Source organism: Budorcas taxicolor, chromosome 10 (genome assembly GCF_023091745.1).
Source record: "Budorcas taxicolor isolate Tak-1 chromosome 10, Takin1.1, whole genome shotgun sequence".
Classification (NCBI taxonomy): domain Eukaryota; kingdom Metazoa; phylum Chordata; class Mammalia; order Artiodactyla; family Bovidae; genus Budorcas; species Budorcas taxicolor.
Window position 1 is genome coordinate 65,852,186 of NC_068919.1, and position 26,563 is coordinate 65,878,748.

Sequence of the window (26,563 nt, forward strand, 5' to 3'; positions counted from 1 at the left end):
GAATAAAAACAAGACTTGGAGCTTCTCACCCAGCATCTCAAAAAACGTGACAGGACCCTCCCTGTCACTAAAAGCTTCGCAGACTCTCCCTATCTCGGCCTGAGGACTTGGCAGGCGAATCTATTGAGAGGGCGGTGAACCCAACCTCTGGCGGCTGCGGAGGGGACCGATTGGACGTTGAGGGGATGGAGGCCGCGGGTCCCACCCCGCTGTCCTGAGTCGGGCGTCTCCTCTGCGTCCTGGATCCGCGGCGCCTGGGCGCCCGGGTATCCAGCGGGGCCAGGACTCGCCCAGCCTAGTTCGCACAGAGAGGCCGGGGGCGGCCGGGCGGGCGGCCCCGCCCCGGGAGAGGCGTGCCGGGCCGGGCGTATTTGAGGCGCAGAGCCGGCCACCGCCCCGGCAGGACCACACCACCCCTGCCCGAGCCTCCCCCGCGGCGCGCGAGCCAGTGCAGAGGCGTCGGGTAAGTGGCGGGGGCGCCGGGACGGGGGTGCAGACGCGCCTGCTGCAAGGCCAGGGCGCCCGGGCGCAGCTCGGTGCGCGGCCCCCTTTGCCGGGCTGGGCGGGAGCCGGAGACCAGGGCTTGGCTTCCCCGGGGAACCGCGCGTTCTGGGCCCAGGTTCCTTGGCTTCGAGCCCTCAAGAGAGGAGTCTGAGACTCGAGGAAAGTTAGCAACGACTTACAAAGACTCACCTGCATTTCCTCGCGGCGGACGGGAGGGTCACCTTGTGCGGCGACTGGGAGGCTCAGCCCCGGCTTCGCGCCCCGCGCCCCGGCTGGCCCGTGGTGTGTGGTGGGCGCGCGCGCATCCTCCCAGCTGCCTGCTCCAGCTGGGCGGGAGGAACCAGGTGCCCCTGCCTCCGTCGGCGGTGGAGACTGCCCCGGCACTCTGTGGGCGGTTCCTCGACTCAGCTTGGCTGTGGGATGGGGATGTGTTCTGCTACAGGCCAACAGAGTCCGAGGCTGCAGCCGCTCTCTGGATGCTGATCCCGCAGAAAATGGTGCTGCCCCAAGGCTGAGTGGGCATGTGCCCGGCTTGGCAAAGACCGCACACCCTCAGTTTTTGCATATCCCAGTCCAGTTTTGAGCATTAACGATCTCAGACCTGTGCTGCGGACGTGTGGGGTGTGGCAGAATTGAATGTTCGTCCGAGGGTGCAGAGCCCTAGTTGAGGTGGGGAGGGGTTGCTTTTAAAACATGTTTGAGGACATATTCTAAATAGTGAGTTGCTCAAATCAAAGCACTAATGTGCCTGCGCTTCTACGAGTAGGAGCTCCGGGACACTGGGGTTGAGGTTGTGTCTTAGGCTTCATGCCCTGCCCTTAGCGATTCTGATTTCAGATACCTGGAATATTTGTAAAATGACTCCTGGGAATTGGGTTGCTGCACAATGAGGACGGTTTGACTTCAGTGACCCAGTCTGTTTCTAGGATTCTGGAAAAGGAATGGAAGAGAGGCTCATTTTGTTCTGCAGAAAATGGTGGCAGTAAGAATTGACCACTTGGCACAGAGCATGAGAAAAAATTTTCACCAACTTCCAAAATTCTGACTCACTTGCCCCAAGTTAACACAGTTGATCTTTCATGCTAGGAAACTGTGTTTCCATAAAAGTTCAATAATAAAATTCATTGTCCCACAAGAATGTCCTTTTCAGACATTGTCTTTGAATCCCTAGAGTCATGTCATCCATCCCTTTGATGACTGTGCCTCACTCTTAATCTATGGGAAATTGGAGCTGCCTAAATTAATCATGTGGGGGGCTTTTGCTTAAAATCAGCATTCTCTCCATATTCCGGGGAGAAGTTTGATGATGGGTCTTGAATGTTTTGAGCTTAGAAATATTAGGCGGATGCCTCACCAAGTTACATAAGAAGCAGAAGAGGAGGAGCACTGTTTGATAGATTGACCCCGAAAGCTCATTTTTTTAAATAAACTGTGGTGTTGGAGAAGACTCTTGAGAGTCCCTTGGACTGCAAGGAGATCCAACCAGTCCATTCTAAAGGAGACCAGTCCTGGGTGTTCTTTGGAAGGACTGATGCTAAAGCTGAAACTCCAATACTTTGGCCATCTCATGCGAAGAGTTGACTCATTGGAAAAGACTCTGATGCTGGGAGGGATTGGGGGCAGGAGAAGGGGACGACAGAAGATGAGATGGCTGGATGGCATCACCGACTCGATGGACATGAGTTTGGGTGAACTCTGGGAGTTGGTGATGGACAGGGAGGCCTGGCATGCTGTGATTCATGGGGTCGCAAAGAGTTGGACACGACTGAGCAACTGAACTGAGGCTAGTCTCGCTCTGTTGAAAGGTCTTTCAGCTCATTTCAGTTCAGTCAATGATATTTTGTTATGCTACAAATACGCAGCGGAGCTTTATAAAAAGACTTTATGTATTGCTGCTGCTGCTAAGTCGCTTCAGTCATGTCTGACTCTGTGCGACCCCATAAACGAGAGCCCACCAGGCTCCCCCGTCCCTGGGATTCTGCAGGCAAGAACACTGGAGTGGGTTGCCATTTCCTTCTCCAATGCATGAAATTGAAAAGTGAAAGTGAAGTCGCTCAGTCATGTCAGACTCTTCTTGACCCTATGGACTGCAGCCTACCGGACTCCTCCACCCATGGGATTTTCTAGGCAAGAGTACTGGAGTGGGTTGCCATTGCCTTCTCCGTTACTTATTGCTGCTGTTGCTGCTAAGTCTCTTCAGTCGTGTCCGACTCTTAGCGATCCCGTGGACTGCAGCCTATCAGGCTCCTCCACCCATGGGATTTTCCAGGCAAGAGTACTGGAGTGGGTTGCCATTGCCTTCTAGTGAGGTCAAAAGGCTGTTATTGGTCTCAGCTATGATTTAGATACTGTTTACCTAGAACTCTCTTCAGTCAGTCGCTACATCTTATCCCTAATAGAGATCTATATTCATATAGTAAAATTTGAGGTGCTTATATTACCTAAAATACCAGTTGGCTTGTAAATTTCTTGTACCTGAGACTCATGGTAACTGATAAAAACTTAGCCTCTGTTTCCTTTTAGTTTGGGACAGAGGCTTCTGCTGAGGACAGCTCGTTAACATTTTGTATCTGGTGCCTGAATGAATTCTTCTCATTAAATTCTGAGTGGTAAACCTGCCAGGGCAGTAATTCTAGTTTGCTGCTGACTAAGTATCATGTGTTCTCTCTTAACTGATGCTCAGCTTTTCCATATGGGGGAAAAAAAATCAGTAACTGAGAGGTACAAAGTAACTTTAACTTCCTTATGGCTGAGGAACTGTGATGAAAAAGAAATCCTGGGAAAGGACCAGTTTCCTTTATCCTAACTAGCATCTCTGAATTTGGCTTTGCAAATAAGCATTTCTCAAGCCTTGTTCCATGTTTCAGTAAGACCAGGAAGTAGCCCGCCTCTTCTGTGTTCTTTGGAGAGAAGTGTGGGCCGTGCTTGGGGTTCTGAGGAAATAGTTTATGATCGACTTCCCTTACAGCTTTTATAAAAGTTGGGGCCCTTTGTGGGCAGAAATTTCATAAGTCCTCCTGGGAATCCAGGCAACTGAATTAATTGCTACATGGGTCTAGAATAACACAGTACTGTGGATAGCAACTCTTTATTAAAGGGCAAAAGCTGCAATTAACAGCAGATTAAAAGTGGTCTGCATTCTGACTCATGTTTAAATTCCTTGTTCCAAAGTGACACTGAACTAATTCTTGTAGGTTTTTCCAAATGTGAGGATTCAGATCGTATTTTTTAAATGTTTTTGCCTTTGATGTAGTGTTTCTTATCTGACTTCAAAATTCTCTGATTCTGGGAATGCCAGAGTTCACATACCTATAGTATTTGTACAGTGGGAAGTTTTTTTTTTCACATTTGATTGTCTCTTTATATAAGCTACTCATCTAAAGAAATTTTCCAGGCAAGTAGGAAGATGTTTATCCAAACAGATTTTTAAAAATTGTTTCTTGGTTCTCCTTTTAAGTTCTAAGGTTGCTGACCTTGATTTAAAAAGAACATTGGTTAGAAACCTTTCCATCAGAGAGCTGATGGTTGGGAGCTGATATAATCAAAACAATGAATACCCAACTTTTAGGAAAGTAAGCTTTATCAGTTTAAATGTGGTTATAATTAGCAAAGTGACTGTGCAAAATGGCATCCTTGTATTCAGTATCACTGCACACTGCATGAGTCACCCAGCTAGTTTCTGACAAAAGCATGATCACTTTTTTGTTTGCAATTTCAGCATGTTTATGCAGTTCCAAATGAGTAAGCCAGAGAATTAATTTCTAAATGAAGTAACTAATACTTTCGAAGGACTATACTTTAAAATGTCAGTGTGAGGTTTGCTACTAGTATAAAATCAGTCAGAATTAGGAGTCAGGATGTTTGGACTCAGGTCCCTGCCTGCCAATGACAGAATGGGCCACCATGTTAACTCTCTGAGACTCAGTTTCCTCACCTTTGAAGTAAGGATATTAACTTTTCCCTGTCAATCTCATAAGATTATTATCAGAATCAAAATAAGAAAGGTATGTGAAAGTGCTTTATAAACTGAAAACATCACACAAATACAGGGTGTCATTATTCTAATGGGCTTCTAATGTGTCAGAGCACAATCCAAACTGTCATCCTTGCTGTTACATGAAACACAGCAGAAACAGTGGAATCTGCGTTGTTTCTCCAGTTGTTTTGGTCTAGTTGGCAAAGGGGGCTTCCCAGGTGGCTCAGATGGTAAAGGATCTGCCTGCAATACAGGAGACCCACGTTTGATCCCTGGGTCAAAAGACCCACTGGAGAGGGAGAATGCAACCCACTCCACTCCAATCCAAAATAAACTGAGTATGTTTGAACAGAGACTTGGAAAAGAATAAATGTTACATTTGGGGCTAGCTGTCTTGGCCTGAGTTTCTGGTTGTGATCAGCCTTTAAACATATCTAAGTTTAATTGGGTTTATATTCATAGATGGGCTTCCCTGGTGGCTCAGCCTGTAACGTGGGAGACCTGGGTTTGATCCCTGGGTTGGGAAGGTCCCCTGGAGGAGCGCGAGTGGCAGCCCACTCCAGTATTCTTGCCTGGAGAATCCCCATGGACAGAAGAGCCTGGTGGGCTACAGTCCATGGGGTCACAAAGAGTTGGACATGACTGAGGGACTAAGCACACATATTCATGACCCTTCATGAGGCCAGTGGTACAGCTTTAGCTAGTTGTAACAACTGAAACTACCTTTCTGTTTTTTATTGACCTGAATGGGTACTTTTATGTGAGGATACATATCCTCATTACCTCAGGCCAGTGGTTCTCAAACCAGGCACAGTTTTGCCCTCCTCTTGCTTCCCCAGGGTTATTTTGAAACATCTTAAGACATTCTAGGTTATCACAGTGCAGGGGCCGGGGGGCGGGGGGGCTGCTGTCAGCTTGTGTGTTGAAGCCAGGGACAGGGACGCACAGAAGGGCCCCTCCCTACGAAGAATCCCACCTGAAATGTCAGTGGTGCTGAGGTCAGCAATAAGCCCCAGCACAATGGGGATAAAAGAAGTCAAAACACTTGCAAAGTTATTGCTAAGTCATTGCTATGTTGCTCAGGAATGGAAGAATTTGTGTAATCAAAGGAACTAAACTTTCTGCCTACTGTGAAGTCCAAAATTGTTTGTTTCTGGCATCCAAAGTGAGAAGCTTTATTTCTTGACTTAAGAAATATCCTTTCAAAGGACTTCACGGGCAGTCCAGTGGTTAAGACTCCATGCTTCCACTGCAGGGGGTACGAGTTCCATCCCTGGTCGGGGAACTAAGATCCCACATGCCTCATGGTATAGCCAAAAAAAAAAAGAAAGAAATGTCCTTTCTTTCCCTTTTCTGTAAGAACTCTTTAAGCTGTTTTTAAAATCTTTATTGAATTTGTTACAATATTATTTTATGTTTTGGTTTTTTGGCCACCAGGCATGTGGGATCTTAGTTCCCCAACCAGGGATCGGACCTGCTCCCCCTGCATTGGAAGGGGAAGTCTTACCACTGGATGGCCAGGGAAGTCCCTGTAACAACTCTTTAAGTTCCTCCTGTGGTAGCAGCACACTTCTCTAGGCAGTGGCAGTCTTTTGGGGAAGGAAGTACAGAGGAGCACCGACTTTTGTGTTAAAGAATCAAATATTATATACTAAAAGCAGTGAAACAAGCCCTGGGAGAGTCACTGTGACTTCCCAATTAGATCACCTGCAGTTTCCAAATTGGAAGATGGGCACAGTGATAACCTGAGTGTATCCAAATATGTTTGAGAATGTCCAGATTTGAAAAGAGGTGTGCAAAAATAAAAAATTAACAGAAGGTCATATTGAACTGTATTATAAGTAACAGCAGAGTAAGATAAAATATCTGGTATATAAATGAAGCATACAGTAAGTTCTAGGAGGACGTTTTGTCTGCTTTTGTCTTACCAAAAAGTCTAGTATTTTGTATTTTTAGGACCTATCAAGTAGCCACCACTTAATGGATCATTTCTTAGAATAACTGAATAACTTTAACAAGTAGGCAACTTACGGCTTCCCAGGTGGTGCTGGTGGTAAAGAACACACCAGCCAGTGCAGGAGATGTAAGAGATGTGGGTTTGATCCCTGGCTCAGGAAGGTCCCCTGGAGGAGGGCTTGGCAACCCACTTGTTTTCTTGCCTAGAGAATCCTATGGACAGAGGAGCCTGGTGGGCTATGGGTCCATAGGGTAGCAAAGAGTCCGACACGACTGAAGTGACTCAGCACACACATGTAGACAGCTTAAGGAAAAAGATGCTGATGACTGAAGATTCAGGTAACTTTGACCATAGCACAGCTGATTCTGGGCGGAGAAAATAACCCAGGCCTGAGGAGTCCCAAGCTGCCCTCCTCTCCTTACCGCCAGAGCACCAGCTCCGGGAGCAAGTGTAGAACATCTTGTTTGTTGGGAACTGGCACTGAGGGAGGAGCCAGAGAAGCAGGAGTGATGGTCTCATGGCCACCCACTGAGGCAGCTTTGGGCAAGGCCAACCCTCTTTGGTAGCATCCTACCCCAAAATATTTTCCTCCAAATTGTCTTTTTTTTAAAAAACCTTGGTTTGTTATACTGCCAGATATTTTCATTTGGAATAACAAACACCTTTTTTTAAAAAAAGTACATCTTGTGCTCGCCTGTCTTTGCTACTGCTTCATATCCCGTCTCACCTTCCTTTCAAGGTTTGGCTCAACACTGTCCCTGTTGGAAGTCATCTTTCCAGTTGTGACTTCTCGTAGCACATAGTCTGGCTCACAGCACCCATTACTTGTGACCCTTTCTGGCCTCTGGACCCTTTGATGATGTGTCTTAGCCAATTCCGTCTGCAAACCCAGACCTGAGCCTGCCCAGTGCCTGGCACAGAACAGGCACACATTTGTGCAAATGAAGAAATAAGTCAGCAGCAGCAGCTATGGCTTGGGCAGTGGGGCGGGCAAGGCAGAGACTATCTTTCAAACACTAGCAGGAAGAACCAACGGCCTCCTAAAACCCAGAAGAGGGTGTGGGGCTATCACTGAGAACCGGAGGAGAGGTGGGCAAGATTCATCTGATGAACACTTTTTATGAGGTGGTGGGAAAAAAGAGCACAGGAAGGTGAAGGAGAACCAAAGACAAACCAGGACCGTTTACATTCGTTACCTAGGAAACGGCAGAGTATTGCACTTCCTGCTCTCCCACTTGTATTGTATAGCCTGTTACTTCCAGGATTCAGCCACAAGAGAGTGTGATTAGAGTTCAGCTATGAGTTAAATAGGGCCTGGCGATTCAGGTGGAGAGCATCCTCACCCTTTGAGACATTTTTTGTGGTTCCCCACCATTGATTTTGGCATATTTGGAGAACAGACTTGTTTGTGTTAAGAGAATGCCTCGTACATTGACTTGACCTGCACAGTGAGCTGTTTGTGATGTTCACACAGAAACCAGTGAAATCTTTTAGGATCAAATGATAACCCCTGTTTTTTTTCCTCCTTTCAGGAAAATGGCAGACGGTTTTTCGGTAAGTGTTTTATGTCTGTTTTCCTACCTTAATATATATACATTCATGCCTGATGAGGGTTTTTTGTTTGTTTTTTAACTGCTCAAATTTCCTGTTTAACTCTCCCACCACGTGGCTTCCTCTGGCCTCATCTGTCCAATGAGGGCTTGTTAGGTGGAGTCTTGTTTTTGCAGCAACAGGTTTGGGAAGAAAGCCAGGCAGAGAGAGGCCTCACTAACAGTAACCCCTTTACCAAAGGCCTAGGACAGAAGCTGGTGGATTCTGCTGGCAGGAGCTGAGAAGCCAACTGAGCAAAGGGCAGTGTGGTTCATTCTGAGCAACCTGATTTTTTTTAACCCTAAAGTGCCCTCAACTCCTTCTCCCTTCCCAAATGCTGGAGTAAGAAGCAGCCAAAACGAATTCCTATTAGTATGCTTATGTATTCCCCAATTCCCTAATGGAATGACACATCACCTAGAGCCACAAGCTCTGCTCAGGTTTGTTTTCTAAGTCCAGTTTGCTTTCCATCATCACGGAGCCCTCTGTTTCTCTCTCCCCCTCCCCCAGGCCACATGGGCTCCCTTCACAGCCTCACTGTGTTGCCCCAACACCAGGTCTAGGGTTGTGTTCCCGATGCATCAAAGACAATCCTGGCAGATCATATTCAGTCAATGGAGAAGCCTTTACTGGGCATCTTCCACGTACCACCTGGCAGCGTGCTAAACACTGTAGAAAACAGGCAGGGAGAAAGCAGTCTCGTCCTGGAGAGGAAGGACACAATGCAACACCGGCACAGAGTCTCGCAGTCTGTAGAGAGCCATCCCAAATGTGGCCTCACTTGCTTGTCACAACGATCATGTGAAATAGGTCATTATCCCCATTTTACAAGCAAAGACACTAAGTCCTATACAGGCGACACGATAGCTCTGAAACTCTGGAGCTTTTGATCGATAACACTGGATTTCTTGATGGATGGCACTGAATTTTAAACCAAGTCTTCTGACTCCACATCGCAGCCTTCTCCCTGTGTACAAGGCAGCCTCTCTGGTACTAGCCTGGATGCCACTAAGTGGTAACTTACCTGGCGTACCCAAAGTGCAGTAGACATCCCGCAAAGGGAAGGCCAACACAACCAGGGCCAGCTTGGTGGCAGGTTTTGCAGCCCAAGAGTATACTGAGTTTGGTGACTTTTTTTTTTCCATGTCAGTTAGAAAGTATGTGCTTTTACATAGAGAATGCAGATTACAAAAAGGCAACCCTCAGTGATCTGAGATGATGGGAGGCAAGAGTAAAGTGATAAAGCATGTATAATACCATAGTCAAATTTTAGTCTTAGGAACTCAAAACTAAAAGGTTGGAAAAACTTTATTGATGTGAATTTCGTATCTTCACCACATCCCTCTAATTCTTAGATCACATATTCCTGAAAATTCTGTTGTGATTGTTCTTCATCCTATAATTTTTTAAATGTCTTTTTTTCCAGCTTAATGATGCCTTAGCTGGGTCTGGAAAACCAAACCCCCAAGGTTGGCCTGGTTCATGGGGAAACCAGCCTGCTGGGGCAGGAGGCTACCCAGGAGCAGCCTATCCTGGGGCCTATCCTGGACAAGGACCTCCTGGCCCCTACCCTGGACAAGGACCTCCTGGGGCCTACCCTGGACAAGGACCTCCTGGCCCCTACCCTGGACAGGGACCTCCTGGGGCCTACCCTGGCCCAACAGCACCTGCTTATCCTGGACCAACTGCACCAAGTGCCTACCCCGGACCTGGGGCCTACCCACCTCCTGCCTACCCTGCTGCCAGCCCCTATGGCATCCCTTCTGGACCCCTGGTAAGATGGAGTGAATCATTTAGTAAACTTCAATGTGCTTGGGACCAAGTTAATAAAGAACACGGCTGGGACTTCCCTAGCAGTCCAGTGGCTAAGACTCCATGCTCCCAGTGCAGGGGGCCTGAGTTTGACCCCTGATCAGGGAACTAGATCCCACATGCCACAACTAAGACCCAGCACAACCAAATAAATACATATTTAAAAAAGAAAGAAAATGGTAATTTTCTGGAGCGGTAGTGTCATCACTTTGTAGTGCTCTGACTGGAAGCTGGCGCTGGGCACTGGTGACCTGCAGAGGGCTTCGGGAGACCTGAAGCTTGAAACTCACTGCTTGGAGCCATTTTGCAAGGACCAGGCACAGTGTATGTTGGTTCAATAGAAAAATTAGTTTCCGGTGTTTAGTATATGTACTGTTAGTTTAAAGAGAAGCCAATATATGTTTTGAAGGCATCTGTAAAGCAGCTTTAATATAAATCAAGATCATAGTAATGGTTGTTATTATTACTGATAAACACTGAATATATAACATGTACCAGCTGTGTGCTTATACATGGATGCTCTCATTCAACTCCATAAGCACCCTGTAAGATACTATTATTATCGCCACTTTACAAATAAGGAAATAGGGTAATAAAGGGTTATACAACCTTCCCATGGTCATAGAGGGGAAATTTGGGGCAACCACAGTAATCTGGTTTTTAAAAACCTTCTAAAGATAATTTTGTGATCTAAGGGGTGAATTTTCATTTATATTAAAACTCATTTTAATAAATGAATTCTAACCATAAAACCCAACTCTGGGGGCTCCAGACACATCTCCAAACAGTCTAGCTGTGAGAAAAGATACATATATGAGAAAAGAGTTCAATAGCAGTGTGAGATCAGCCCCTTTCAGGAGTGTGATGGCACAGGGAGTATTTGCTCTGCTTATTGGTCGGCTTAGAGGAGAGCAGAGAGACAGCATTAGGCGCATGAGAGGCGATGTGCAGGACCTGGACCACACACAGGTAGTCAGTTTAGACAGGAAAATGGGAATTCTGGAAGGAAGAGGCAGTGGGAAAGAGATTGAAGAGGAGGAACCCCAGAATCTAGTGGTTAAGTCTTGTTTTTGTTCAGTCACTAAGTCGAGTCTGACTCTTTGTGACCCCATGGACTGCACCACACCAGGCTTCCCTGTCCTTCCCTACCCCTTGGGGTTTTCTCAAACTCATGTTCATCGAGTTGTTGATGCCATCCAACCATCTCATCCCATCTCTCCGCCTGCCCTCAATCTTTCCCAGCATCGGGGTCTTTTCCAATGGGTAGGCTCTTCACATCAGGTGGCCAAAATATTGGAATGTCAGCTTCAGCATCAGTCCTTCCAATGAATATTCAGGGTTGATTTCCTTTAGGATTGACTGGTTTGGTCTCCTTGCTGTCCAAGAGACTCTCAAGAGTCTTCTCCAGCACCAAAAATTCAAAAGCAGCAATTCTTTGGTGCTCAGCTTTCTTTATGGTCCAACTCTCACATTCGTATATGACTGCTGCAAAAACCACAGCTTTGACTATACAGACCTTTGGAATCAAAGTGATGCCTCTACTCTTTAATAGCTTTTCTTCCAAAGAGCAAGAATCTTCTGATTTTGTGACTGCAGTCACTATCTGCAGTGATTTTGCAGTCCAAGATAATAAAATCTGCCAGTTTCCCACTTTTTCCTCATCTATTTGCCATAAAGTGATGGGACCAGATGCCATGATTTAGTTTTTTTGATTGTTGAGTTTTAGCCAGCTTTTTCACTCTCCTCTCTCATCCTTATCAAGAGGCTCTTTAGTTCCTCTTCACTCTCCGCCATTAGAGTGGTATCATCTGTGTATCTGAGTGAAGTGAAGTGAAAGTGAAGTTGCTCAGTCGTGTCCAACTCTTTGCGACCCATGGACTGTAGCCCACCAAGCTCCTCCGTCCATGGGATTCTCCAGGCAAGAATACTGGAGTGGGTTGCCATTTCCTTCTCCAGGGGATCTTCCCGACCCAGGGATCGAACCCAGTTCTCTCATATTGCAGGCATACGCTTTAACCTCTGCACCACCAGGTAAGCCCCTGAGGTTGTTGATATTTCTCCTAACAATCTTCATTCAGTCCAGCGTGTCACATGATGTGCTCTGCACAGAAGTTAAATAAGCAGGGTCACAATATGCAGCGTTGACATACTCCTCTTGCAATTTTGAACCAGTTCTTTTGCAATTTTGAACCAGTTCATTGTTCCATGTCCAGTTCTAACTGTTACTTCTTGACCTAAATGCAGATTGCTCAGAAGGCAGGTAAGGTGGCCTGGTATTCCCATCTCTTTAAGAATTTTCCACAGTTTGTTGTGATCTAGTCAAAAGCTTTCACGTAGTCAAATGAAGCAGAAGTGAACATTTTTCTGGAATTCTCTTGCATTTTCTGTGATTCACGGATGTTGGCAATTTGATTTCTTGTTCCTCTTTTCTAAATTCAGCTTATACATCTGGAAGTTCTTAGTTCACATACTGTTGAAGTCCAGCTTGAAGGATTTTGAGCATTTCCTTGCTAGCATTTGAAAAGAGTACAACTGTATGGTAGTTTGAACATTCTTTGACATTACCTTTCTTTGGAATTGGGATCAAAACTTTCCTTTTCCAGTCCTGTGGTCATTGCTTACTTTTCCAAATTTTCTGACATGTTGAGTATAGCACTTTAACAGTGGCAAAGAATCCGCCTGCCAATTCAGGAGACAGGTTTGATCCCTGGGTAGGGAAGGTCCCCTGGAGAAGGAAATGGTAATCTACTCCAGTATTCTTGCCTAGGAAATCCCATGGAGAGAGGAGCATGGCAGGTTAAAGTCCTTGGGGTCGTCAAAGAGTCAGACATGACTTCGTGACTAAACACCAACAATAAAGACTCAAGAAACGACTGGCTTTTCAAGGCTGGACAGGGAGAATGTCAGCCAAGGGTCAGCCCAAACCAGGAACTCAGGAAGGGGATCAGATCGGGGAGAGGCAGGGGAGACCGTTGCAGTTCACACTGGTTGGATTTGTGGCACCAGTAGCAAAGCCAGATGGGAAGAAGCACAGGACTAATACAGATCAGATCAGAGCTAGAGAGAAAAAGACTTAGGCAATGGTTGAACCCAGGGGGAAACAATCTTAAAGGAAAAAGAGAAGAAGCCAAGATAGAGCAGTGGAAATATTTATAACACCTTGAACACAGACGGTCAGTAAATATTTGTTGAATGAACTGGGGAAGGTATTAACTGGAAAGTTCCCATTCGACAAACATTGAGTACCTGCCACCTTTAAAGCACCACACAGGGCCTGTGTGAATTAAACAGAAGAACACCTCAGAGGCCTAGAAGGTGCCAGTGTTTGCCTGCAGGGAGCAGAACCACCAGGACGAACATGTCATATGACAAGGATCTTAAGAGTGGCACAGAAATGTTAATGTTGATTGCAAGGTCTAGCTTAAGCCTTTCCAAAAAACAGGCTCCATGGATGAATTATGGATTAGGATGGCCCTTATCATGAGAGATACAGTCTCCAGAAGGGAACATATTGTCTTTGGCACTAATTAACTGATGGCCTTTCTCTTGATTGTTGTAGTTGTGTAGGGAGCCATCTCTCTTCAGACCCTGGACAAGGTGGCCTGAGAGTCTGAAAAGATGGTTTAAAGTAGGGTTACATGTTATTCACATATATTAATAGTGGATGAACTCTAGCAATGTCTTTTTCTTTCTTCCCTCAAGAAAACATGACTCTTTTTTTTGGGGGGGGGGGGGTTGGGTAGCTGCATGGCATGTGGGATCTTAGTTCACCGACGGGTGAACTAGGGTGAACTCACACCCCCTGCAGCAAAAGCACAGCATCTTAACCACTGGGCTGCCAGGAAACTCCCCCAGAACATTACTCTTTCTTGATATATACGCATTTTTTTATTCCCAGAATGTGCCTTATGACCTGCCTTTTCCTGGAGGAATCATGCCTCGCATGCTGATAACAATCCTGGGTACAGTAAAGCCCAATGCGAACAGGTAAAGAGCAAAATTAGCAAGTCTAACATATTGATTGATTGATTTTGGAATAAAGGGTGATCTGTTTTAAATTTTAATGGAATTTTAAAAATTACATTTAGAATCTTGGCTATACCATAGTTTGTGATTTTCCCATAAATCAATACACAGTCTCAGCAAGAGGACAAATCCCTTGCTAAGTCTTGGGTCAAAAAGAAAAAGATGCCTAGTTGATCTGAGAGCTTAAATATTGTATCTCCTGTCCTCATATTGGTACAATCTCCCTGGAGCTGTGAAGGTCATGATACACTCTCAGATTTGTGAGCTTGGTTGCCTTTTCCATGTTCATACTGTTGGCCTGGTCTACAGATGACAAGTGACAAGACGGGGAACCCCAGTGATCTGAGTAGACACTATTTACTTAAAAGGTTTGAAAAAACTTTACAAGTTAAAGTTTTAACTTGACAAAGTAATTTGTCAAAATAAATCAGTCTTCACCATTGGTACTGCTTTGGTTGAGGTGAACTAGAAGGGGCTAAGATTTTGAGTTCACTTCGGAAAATCCGTGCTGATTTACAGCTACCTTGGAACACCAGACTCTGGTTATCACCACTGGTTATATTTACATATATCCTGAAACTGTTCAGTATGTCTGTCCTTGAGGTTGGTGGTACCATTAAAGCTCCTATAGCCATTAATTAATCTGTTTCTGGGTCTTGTCTATAGACAATACACAAAAGGTACAAATTCAAGCTGTGTACACAGGTTTATTTAATTCTGTAAACAGCCTCTGTGAGTACCTGTCACTTTGATCCTGGTGAATCAGCGGGAGCAACCTCCTGTTACCAGGAGGTGGACAGGTTCTGATCAGATCATTTTACATTCAGCCAACCAGTTCACTCCACCTTCAGCCAGCCTCCTCTGGTTCTACGTGGTAGTCACTATCTTAAGCTAGCTCTTCCTTCCACACAGCCTAGACAGCTTCTCTCAGCACAGTACTTCCCTACACAGTAAAAACTGGTCTCACAGCAAGTTATAAAACATATACTCAATATATCTTCTGCCTATATCCTCATCCACCTTGCCTCCCAAAATAACCCAGGACCCAGAGCCCTGATCCTGTGCAGGCAGCACTCATGATTAGGTAATATCTGCTCTCCTGAGGCAGCTGCTGTTAAGCAGAACCACAATGGCATCTTTGCTTTACTTAGGACCATCACACTAGAAAGGTTGGGCTTCCCAGGTGGCTCAGTGGTAAAGAATCTCCCTGCCAAGCAGGAGACACGGGTTCTAATCCTGAGTCAGGAAGATCCCCTGGAGGAGGAAATGGCTATCTACTTCAGTATTCTTGCCTGGGAAATCCCATGGACAGAGGAGCCTGGCAGGCTACAGTGCATGGGGTCACAAAGAGTCTAACACGACTTAGGAACTAAACCACCACCACCATCACCACTAGGAAGGTTAGAGACTGTGGCAGGTTACAACCAATTTTGGTTGAAATGATTAAAGTGGTAGTAAACTGAGAAATGTGTTGCTTTGAGCTGCAAAATCTATGTGAGGAATCACATGAAAGAAGAAAAATCCTTGAAGTGGTAGAGATGACAATTACCTTTTCACTGCTGAGAAAATACAAGCGTTGCCCATCAAATATAAGTTCTATTGCCATTTGACTATATTGGTTCTTTTCCTGTGAATTTAATCATTGATGGTTGTATGTATGTTACTGGGTGAATGAAAAAACCCAAAGGATCATTGTTAATAGGTCTAGAATGCAGACCTTGCTTTAAAACAAGAGCTGTTTTAACAGAACCAGCTGCTTCTGATATTAGTGCTCTGGGGAGCACACTTTTGAGAAACCGTGTGGAGAGGGTAATGCTTTAACAGCCAGAGAACTTGTGTTTGTATTAACATCCAAGGAGAGAGATCAGGGTAGAAAGTTTATCCAGCACTTCCATTAATTCCACTTCACATCACAGAATGTTTTAACACATTTATTATTATGACTTTACAACTCAGCAACAGGATATTGAACATTAACTATGTTATATCATTCTTGCTGTTTTAGGACTAGGTTTTCCAGTTAACTATGAGGAAGCTAGGGATTTGATAGCACTTTATGTGACTGGTTTACTTTTAATAGGGATTGAAACTAACCTGTCAGGGCAGGAAAGAGGTAGGCATATTCCCATAATGTCAGGTATAAAGTGCCCTCAAGGTGGCCCCAAACCTCTGCAAAGAAACCTTGACCATGTTTATATGCAGAGATAGTAAAAAGGGAAATACAGGTAAATAGGATATAACCAGACAACAAGGCTAAAAACTCAACACATATTGTCGTTTACTGTGGGACACTGTGGTAGTATGTCGGATATAGTAGTGCTCCTTATCGGAGGTTTTGCTTTCCACAGTTTCAGTTACCCAAGGTCAATCACAGTCTGAAAATATTAAGTGGAAAATTCCAGAAGTAAACAATTCATAAGTTTTAAGTTGCCAACACTGTACACAGCATGGTGAAATCTCATGCTGTCCAGCCCCATCCTGCCCAGGCTGTGAAACCACCCCTTTCTGCTGCATGTCTGGTCTATCAGGTATCAGATCCACTGCCATGGTACCCTGGTGCTTGTGTCCACAGAACCCTATTTTACCTAAGAATGGCCCAAAAGCAAGAGTAGTGATGCTGGCAATTCACATATGCCAAAGAGAAGCTGTAAAGGGGTCTCTCGAAGTGAAAAGGGGACAGTACTCAATTTAATAAGGAAAGAAAACAATTATACACTGAGGTTGCTAAGATCTACATTAAGTACAAATCTTTTGTCCATGAAATTGTGAGAAAGGAAAAAGAAACTCATTTTTTTTTTTTTTGGTCATACCTCAAACTGTAGAAGTTATGGCCCCAGTGCATAAATGTTTAGTTCAGATGGGAAAGGTATTAAATATATACAATATTTTGAGAGAGAGACCATGACTTTTACAATATATTGCTATAGTTTTTCTATTTTATTAGTTGTTAATCTTACTGTACCTAATTTATAAATTAAACTTTATTATATGTACGTATAGGAAAAAGTTTATGTGTATAGTTGGACAGATAATTTGGTTCAATACTATTCATGGTTTCAGCTATCCACTGGGGGTCTTGGAACACACATCCCATGCACGAGGCAGAAATACTGTACTTGGCCCAGTATACTTTCCAGTTTGAACCCATTCTATGGTTTATTTGCTTTCTGTTTAGAAAATTGTCCTGTACTTTATAAATGATTTGCTCTTTAGAAAAGTGTATGTTCTTCACTTGATACAAATGTACAACTCGAATCATTTTACTAACTCTGACTTTTGACTTAAAACAGACTTGCTTTAGATTTCAAGAGAGGGAATGATGTCGCCTTCCACTTTAACCCACGCTTCAATGAGAACAACACGAGAGTCATTGTTTGTAATTCAAAGCTGAATAATAACTGGGGAAAGGAAGAAAGACAAATGTTTTTCCCATTTGAAAGTGGTAAACCTTTCAAAGTAAGTTACTGCTATTATCTATTGATAATGTATATTTCTCACGGGGAATCAACCTTAAACCACAACACACTGGAAATTAATTTTCATCAGTTGTCCTGGGACACCTAACCAGTACACCTGCTCCCCATCCCAGGGGAATGGTCTCAGACATAGTGGCACATTCCTCAACTGCATTTAGCTACCTCACCATTGTCCCTGTTACCAGCCCTCTGAGTTTAGTCAACCCTAAACTGATTTTCTGGAAATGAGAAACATAGCATCTTTAATTTAAAAGGCAGAAAATCTCTCTTTTTTTGGCTGTAATATGAGGCCTGTGGGGCAAATCTGCTTCCCCTGCAGTGGAAGCAAGGAGTCTTAACTACTTGCCAGGGAAGTCTCCTAGAAAGTCTTTATGATATGGTTGGGCTGAGATTTAATTCCTTAAAACAGCATGGTTAGCATGGCAATCAAAACTAAATTTTTTAAACTCTAAAATTAATTCATGCTTGTTTATGAAAAGAAAAATTTACAAATTTTTTTTTTTTACTAAAAAGTCCTCCATCCTTTACCCCTCCCCCATCCTCACAAAGGTTGCAACTTGAGTTCTCTTTCTAGTGTTTTCTTATGACAAGCAACACATTTTTTATTTTTAAGCATGGCTTCAACAAATATTAGGTCCACAATGTTGGGTTAGGGTTGACTATACAGTGGGCAATAAAACAGCTAGACCATCAGCTCCTCAGGGGCAGGGACTAACAGGGTCTATATTCTACATTTGGTGGACATCTTTCCTTCTCAGAACATTGTCACCTAATACTTCATTGTTTAGATATGCAGTAATTCAACCAGTACCCTACTGATGAAAAATTGGAGTATGGAAATATTACAAACCTGGATAAAACCTGGAAAGCTTTATTTATTTTACAAAAATATTGTGATAACTATCCTAATACATCTTTGCTTCCTAGAAGAGTAATTTTACTCAAAAAATATATATGTTTAAAATTTAGATGAAGATAATGCCAAAGTGCTGCTTCCAAAATGATGTTAGAATTAACACATCCTCTAACTACTGTGAGATTTGTTTCTCTTACTCTTGCCAAAACTGGTTATTATCCATCTTCATAACATTCACTTCTCTAAACAGAGAATTCCTACTTTAGCATTTATTTTTATTTTTACTTTCAGTGTTTGAGACCATACAAAAGCTTTAAGTTTTTATGTAGAGGAATGATTAATCTTTTCCTCTGTGGCTTCAATTATATATCCTTTTAACAATTTATCATTTTGTTCCATTTAAATCTTTGAATAATTTGGAATTTTTTTTTTTCTGGAAAGTTACCTTTTCTGACTTTAATTAGTTCTACAAGGGATCAGAAAAATGAAATTTTAGACACCCTGAGGTTAGGCCAGACTGGTTTTAAAAGGAATGGGCATTTCTAACAGTTTTGTGTATGTGCCATTTCAGATACAAGTGCTGGTTGAACCTGACCTTTTCAAGGTTGCAGTCAATGATGCTCACTTGTTGCAGTACAATCATCGGGTGAAAAATTTGGGGGAAATCAGCACGCTGGCAATTTCTGGTGACATAACTCTCACCAGTGCTTCACACACTATGCTGTAATCTTAAATGGGCAGATACATTTGTAAAGAAATGAATTTGAACGTAAACCTTACACATTTAAAGGTTTCATGTTGAGTGAAAAATTTTACCTTTATTCATCAATGTCCTTCTTGTAAATCACTGATTTAATAAATATTCTAAGAGTTACTTGTCTTTATATGTAATTTAATTGGGGCAACTTATTGTTGATAATACACAATGGACTTAAAGGAAAAAGAAATATGTGGCAATGTTAATACTGCATTAGAGTCTCCCAGTTTTCAATATTTGAAACTATATTTTTAAAAAGAAATCAGGAGTAAATACTACCACAAAATTAACCTCTCTCTTCTAGAGTTTGGTAAAAACCAATGGATACTACAAAAAAATCATTCTTCTGTTGTCTTACTTAAGGAAACATATTCAAGAAATAAAAGCTAAGTTTACATACATATAACCTTTTGGACTTCTTTTAACTATTTTATCTCTCTAAACTATACTTCACGGTTTCAAATCATTAATTTATACCAACATCAATCTTCCTCTGGGTTCTTTTGGTTTTATGAAATCTCCAGATTTGTAGAAGGAAAAAAGTAGGTTTTTATTTGAAAATCCCATTGTCAATACTCTATCAACCATGCCTTTCTTCATTACCAGGAAGGTCAAAGATTAATATAATTTCAAAACCAGGATATGCTCAGACCACTTCATTTTATAGAAAACCAAAATATTATTTGATCTGTTACTGTTTCTACAGTACCACTTCTCAACCATGATCTCCTGCGGAGGTCAGCATGCAGGAGGTTTATGAGGGAGTATATGCCCTTCCTCTCAGCAGCTGTGAAGGCAAGAAAGTACATGACTGGGCAGAGAGAGAAGGGGAGCATCCACGCCTCAGTCTACCCTACAGGGATTCTGAGCGGGGATGATCCTTTAGAGCTGTCAAGAGGGGGACAGGCCTTCATATTTTTACTTCATCTCATTTCTTTTTTCATTTTTGGAAAAGCTCTGGTTCTACCCAGTTTTCTTTCATTTTGTCTTTAAAGGTTTTCTTAATACCTCATAATTCTAGAATCCAGTAGCCCAAGGACACTCCATCTAGTTGTAGGGCATAATGACGGCTGCCTACCTGACTCATTCCCTGCTACCTAACAGTCCTGGTTTTACCCAGGTATAATCCCAGGTAAAACAGGGAATCCTGATTAAGTAAATCCCAAATGAGATGCAGATGGAGATGTGGCATTAATTGGCCTAACCAAACTAAAGGGAAGGACACAGCTCTGATTACCACTAGCAGCCATCTTATCACCCCCAAGCACCCAGCGTTAGAGATGCTGACACCAAGGATGCCAGAATGAACTGTGAACAGATATTGGACCTTGATGCATCATTGAGCTGTTGACTGTGAAGTGCCTGAAATCACCATGACAACATTATAATAATGAACTTCCTATTGTTAAGCCAGTTGGAGTTCACTGCATTGTTACTTGAACAGCCAAAAGTTTTCTAAGTGATTCAACAGTACATCTTATTAAACCTAAAAAAAATCATGTTTACTGACTGACATTGTTTTAGTCTCATCTACTTTATCAGTGGCAACCCACTCCAGTATTCTTGCCTGGAAAATCTCATGGACAGAGGAGCCTGGCAAGCTACAGTCCACGGGGTCGCAAAGAGTTAGACACAACCGAGCATGCACACACTGACTTCATCCTTGAGGGCAAATGTTATCTTATTGTTATATCACATATCGCTTTATGTATGTTCTAAGTCTTGGGTTGCTCTGTACTCATCTCTTTTACATGTTCATGGCCCTGGACCCTTAGAAAACTCCCAACTTTGATAATACTGTCTTTTCTACAAGCCCAACACAACTTCCTCTAACAAAAGTGGATGTGCTTTTCCTTTCTTGTTTGGAAGGCCCTCATCTTAAAGAATTATCCATAAAGGTGCTGCTTCTTCAGTGAATACCCCCAACACTCACCTCATTTGCAAACAGAAATAACTGGCCCCAGGTCTGATGGGAAGCTTCCGCTACTTATGAGTCAGCTTAGTGCTCTGTTGTACTGATGCCCCTGTCTTCTACAATCCTACAGTCAAGAGTTTTATAAAGGAGAAAGTATTCCAAATATACTGATTGATAGCTAAAGAAACTCCACATACCCTGAAAATGCAATATGTAAGCTATTCAATATCAACAAATTTAAGAGTTCAAACTAAGAATAAAGTATAAAAGAATGCAAATATTTGTCAAAGTTTAACATTATATTTCAATTAAACTGAAGAATGTTAGTAAGCTCTGAGCAGGTATACTTAAGCTTATACATTTTAAACAAGAGAGGCAAGGCACAGTACATTTTTATTCTGCATTGGTTAATATACAACATATCCCCACTTCCCTTGAGAAATAGTATCATAGCTAAAATACACTTTGATGAACACTGAATATTAAAATATTACACAATCATTCCTCAGAATCCTGAGGGGGGTGGTTGGGTTGGTCCCATGATCACCCCCGTCCCCTCACACACACACAGATACCAAAATTCAAGGATGCTTAAATCTCTTAACAGCAGGCTCTCAGTATCCACAGGTTCTGCATCCACCTAAGGAGGGTCAACAGTCTACAAGTGGCTTGAACAGCAGTGAACACAAACACTCTTCAACTTTTCAATATTCTAAGAACACAGCACTGATGACATGAAGAAAGATGTCTGGATTTATTTTTAAATTTAAAATTTTTCTGGTTGTTCTCCACTGAGAGGCCTCAGAGGTGAAAAGGAAATCAGGTTACCACCAAAGGAAATGTGTCTGGTCTGTTCTTGATGTCTTCTCTCCACCTGAATGAATGTATTACTGCAGTTCAGGCCTGGCTAGAGAAGAAATTTAAGAGAAGCCACTGAAGTAATTATCAAGAGTTTTACCAAGTGAGTGTTCAATCTTTCAAATTAGTAGTGGATTAATTAATAATATAAACAACATTTTTTGTACACAATGATAAAATTCTTAGTAACATAATGTTATGCTACCCTCCATGGATCTAATTTCAAAATAGAGATTTTTTAAAATTGAAAAGTATATTAGGAGTATATACCTTATATATGGAACCTAGAAAAATGGTACTGATGAACCTATTTGCAAGGCAGGAACAGAGATGCAGACATAGAGAACAAACTTCTGGATACAGTGGAGGAAGGAGAGGGTGGGACAAATTGAGAAGTACTGAAACATATAGATTATCATATATAAAACAGCTAGCTAGTGGGAAGTTGCTGCATAACACAGGAAGCTCCACCTAGAGGGGTGGGATGGGATGGGAGGTGAGGGGGAGATTCAAGAGGGAAAGGACATATGTATACTCATGGCTGATTCATGCTTTTGTGTGGCAGAAACCAACAGAACATTGGAAAGCAATTATCCTCCAGTTAAAAATAAATTTTTAAAAAGTAAATATTTCTAAAAAGGAATACATGCCTTAAAAGGTGACAGACTTCAGTAACATATGCAGGGTGACTAAAACTGAAGCCACTTAGGCAGATTCCACACACCCTAGTCCACATCACTGTAATTAGCAGAACTTTTACTGGTGTGATCCTGCCAGGATCCTTCTCTTTGTTCTCCCTCAAGCCCTACTTCAGGTTTAAATTATGCTGGTAATCGTGTGGGTCTAAAGGTATACCTATTAAAAAGATCCTAGAATATAAATCCTATTATTTATGGGAATGGAAAATAACTCACAGGGAGACTAAGTTATAAGATACTAAGATTTATCAACAAGAAAATGTATAACTGTGAAGCAATTTTAATTATATTACTAATAATATATCAAAAAACAGAATGTTATGATTAACTTCTAGACTTATTTATAATATCATATATTATCAGAACCAATCATGTAGAGTTGAGAACTGGGAATGAGATTAAATCAGGTTTCTATAAACTGGCCTCATGCTGAAATCCCTGTCCGTCTAGGTGTCAGCCTCTGAGTAAAGAAGACTGAAACCAAGAATGAACAGTGCACGTCACAGTAACCATTCTGCTCCTGAGATGCAGTGAGCCCTGAAGGCTGAATATGGAGAAGGCAGCTTTGAAAGATAATAAAAAGTCAACATAGTCAGAGGTCCTTAAGGAATTAGTGGTGTAAGAAAGCCAAGCATTCGTCAGGCTTCATGAGATTAACAAAAATTGTTGCTATTTTATCCTACATTTGCCTTAATGATTTTTTTATATTCTGAGATTGAAGATTAGCAAAAAAGCCCATTCCCTGACTCATTTTAACAATTGTCCCTGGAAAATTTCCAGGTAAGGCTGTAAACCAGAGTTGCTGACCCTGGCTACATAAATTGCCTGGTGAACGTCCAAAACCAGATCACTGAAATAAAAATATCTGGGAGTGGGGCTGAAAACCAATGCTGCAGACACTCAGTAGGCAAGAGAGCACGCTTCCATTTATGTCCTACTGTTAAGTGCCAGCATCCATGAATATGAATCAGACAGCTCTGCCCAAAGAGGAACTTACAGTTAATAAGGGAAATAGATTCCTGAAAGCATCGTATGTTTTACGAATGCAATAGTTTATTCATATTATACTCTCAAAAAGAGATTAAATGTGTGTACTGCATGTACTGTACGCCTTTGTCTACAGAGGAACAGGTGAGAGATGAGAGCTTTTACAAGAAGGCTTCACAGACAGGCAAATGTCTGGACTAGACTTAGAGGCAAGAGGTCACTAATGAGTAAAGGTCGGGGGGCTTCCAAATAAAATAACAGGACATAAAAACAGCAATCTAAAAGAATTACAATGAAAATAAGCATTGATGACTGAAGATAGGATAGACATTTTCTTCTCAACTGTTTACTTCAAAAGGGTATAAATCTTGTGTTATCCTTTTCTTGCATCACTGAGAAATACTAAGCATACTAAGTATTCAACCAATCTGTCACAACAAATTTGATACATAAACCATATAAAGAATTAAATCTTCAGTTTAATACTAAAGCATACTATAAAGTATATGAAAATTTTTTCCCCATTTTGAGAAAAAAAATGAACAAAAAAGGACTTCAGAGTAAACAGTGATAAGATGTACATTTTAAACTGTGCATATAAACTGAAAAATAACACTCATTTTATAAAACAAATCTAAAATACAAAGAACTTTTCAAATAAATTGAAAACTTACTGAATCAAGAAGATGGCATCCAGTACTGAGACTTTTATTATCACATAATACTGAAAAAAAAAAAGAATAATTTTTAACTTTTTAAAGAATATTCTCGCAGTTAAAGGTTGTTAGAAAAGGACAGACTTAAAAGATATGAAAACTTCCAAATTTCAAAGGCGAAGAAAAATGTGGGCCATCTTATGCTATATCTTTTTAAATGTAGTTAAATTTCTTCGTAAAATTCTCATCCTTAATTTCAGTATACCAAGTCTTCTCTAAATAAATCTCATGCTTGTAATTTAAAGGTACCCAAAAGAAGCTATAAGAACATAGCAGAAGTGCATTAAGTGTCTGCCCAATGTTATAATGTTTATTTTACCTTAGGCCCCAACCAGAACAGCACCATAGGGTAACAGGTAAAAACAGGAGGTGAAACCATCACACATTACATTATAACATAAACACAAGAGCCATTTCCTATTGAAGAACAATCACAACAAAACAGGTAAGAAAAGGTATTAGGGCAGAAAAAAAGGACATTTTTAAAGAAAGGATTGCGGTTCTTTGATGGAAAAGAAGAGAACTAAAAAAAGTTTAAGGGAATCTTTCTAATTCTGAGCCTTCACAAACAACAAAGGACCCCAGATAGTTAGGTCTAATCAAAAGTGCTCCTGTTATTCAACGTGGATTAGTATCTGCTGCTGATTTTTAACAAGTCTGTCTCAAAAGGTTTGGGGTAGAGAGTGGGGTACCACAACAAGAACTAATTCTCATTAGATATTTACAGCAAGTGTCCAGTTTCTCAACCTTTATTCTTGGAAACTATATCCAGAAGTGTCTACAATAATCTATACTTTAGGACAAGATCATTTTTTAATGAAACCTTATTTAAATACATTAAAAAGACCTTACCTGGCTGAGAAGTTTTTGTTTCTTCTTCCCATGAGATGTTATTTTGTGATTGTATATTTTTTTCAGGGCTAATCATCAAAACATCTTGTGTTGTAACTGAATTTAGTTCCATTCCTTCCACAACATCTGAAACTTCTTCCTTTTTGTTAGTATTAATATCATCTGCTACTTTGCCAGCATGGAGAGCCAAATTCATTCTTTTACTAGATAAACAATCTATCTCAAAGTTTATCTTATTTATACCCTGGAAGTAAAAATGGTTTTTATATTTAATTACCCAAAAGTTAAATAAACATAAGTCTTGTCACTATTTAAAATAATAATAGAGGGATGACATTCTGAGCACAAGCTAAAGAACACTATAAATCCCATCCTACTATCTTGCTTCTTGAACAATGATATCAGATAATATTACAGCAATAGCATAACTGAAGGAAAGTTTCTCAGCAAGTACCAATATCCCGGTTCAGAGATTGACAAACATTCTATGTGAAGGGCCAGGTGTATGATGGACTCTTGAACAATACATGTTTGAACTGCAAGGGTCCACTTAGAATCTTTTCAGTGGTAAATACTATAGGATCTGCAGTTGTTGAATCCACAGATGCAAAACTACTAACATGGAAGAACCAAGTATAAGGAGTGGGCCAACGTAAGTTTTATGTGGATTTTCAACTGTGCAGAGGGATGGCACACCCCTCTTGCTGTCGTTCAAGTGTGTGTGTGCTCAGCTGTGTCCAACTCTTTGTGACCCGAAGGACTGCAGCCTGCCAGGCTCCTCTGTCCATAGAATTCTCTAGGCAAGAATACTGGAGTTGGGTTGCCATTTCCTACTCCAAAGAATCTTCTTGATCCAGGGCTAGAACTGAAGTTTCCAGATTCTTTACCATTACACCACCTGGGAAGCCCTCTGTTGTTCAAGAGTCAACTATAAATATTTTAGGCTTTGTAAGCCAGTCTCTGACACAAACACTGATCAATCTATCATTGTCTTTTTAAAGCAGCCAAATATATAAATGAATGACAGTGGCTGTAGTACAATAAAACTTTATTTACAAAAATAACCTTGATGTAAGCTGAAATACAAATTGGCACTATGGTCTCAAACAAGCCAAAGGAATAAGAACTATCATTTCATATGACTGATTAAGATTTCCAGTGGAAATTCTGGGGGTTGTTTATGGAGTTACTATATATATTGATACAAATAGATAACATCCTGGGCTACCTAATGCATCGGAACAGGACTTACATGGTTTATTTCAATTAAATCTTGTAATCCAAGACACTTAGCATCTTCTATGCTGTTCCTGAAAAAGAAAAAAGAAGCACTGTACTCAGAAAATTAAACATATTGCTGTCTTGACTTGTTTTGAGACTATCCTTTATCGGTCAGAGATGGGCCCTCATCTAAGATCAGGCCTGATCCAAATAGATTAGTTTTTGATGATAGCTACTACAGGATGGCCTTAGAAACCAAATGCATTTTCCCCAGAATGCTTGCAAGCCTTTGACCATGCTGGTCAGTCTATTGGAAATCTTTTGAACCTCAGCCAAATCCAGAGCCACATACTAGGGAACGG

The 26,563-nt window shown here is 41.8% G+C and overlaps 2 protein-coding genes across 2 annotated transcripts in view; one reads left to right on the forward strand and one right to left on the reverse strand.

Annotated features, from left to right (window-relative positions):
* Window positions 1-361: 361 nt before the first annotated feature.
* Window positions 362-19,317, forward strand: LGALS3 (galectin 3). The gene is made up of 6 exons (XM_052646894.1): window positions 362-463; window positions 7,970-7,991; window positions 9,454-9,801; window positions 13,738-13,826; window positions 17,156-17,321; window positions 18,769-19,317. The coding sequence occupies exons 2-6, from the start codon at window positions 7,974-7,976 to the stop codon at window positions 18,922-18,924; spliced, it is 777 nt and encodes a 258-aa protein (XP_052502854.1). The 5' UTR covers window positions 362-463; window positions 7,970-7,973; the 3' UTR covers window positions 18,925-19,317.
* Window positions 19,318-21,635: 2,318 nt separating this feature from the next.
* DLGAP5 (DLG associated protein 5) overlaps window positions 21,636-26,563 on the reverse strand; it is a 39,540-nt gene continuing 34,612 nt past the window's right edge. The window contains exons 15-18 of the mRNA XM_052647121.1: window positions 26,233-26,290; window positions 24,981-25,224; window positions 24,087-24,136; window positions 21,636-21,776 (exon numbers count right to left, since the gene is read on the reverse strand). Of these exons, the coding sequence (XP_052503081.1) occupies window positions 21,636-21,776; window positions 24,087-24,136; window positions 24,981-25,224; window positions 26,233-26,290 (493 nt within the window). The remainder of the gene's footprint in view (window positions 21,777-24,086; window positions 24,137-24,980; window positions 25,225-26,232; window positions 26,291-26,563) is intronic.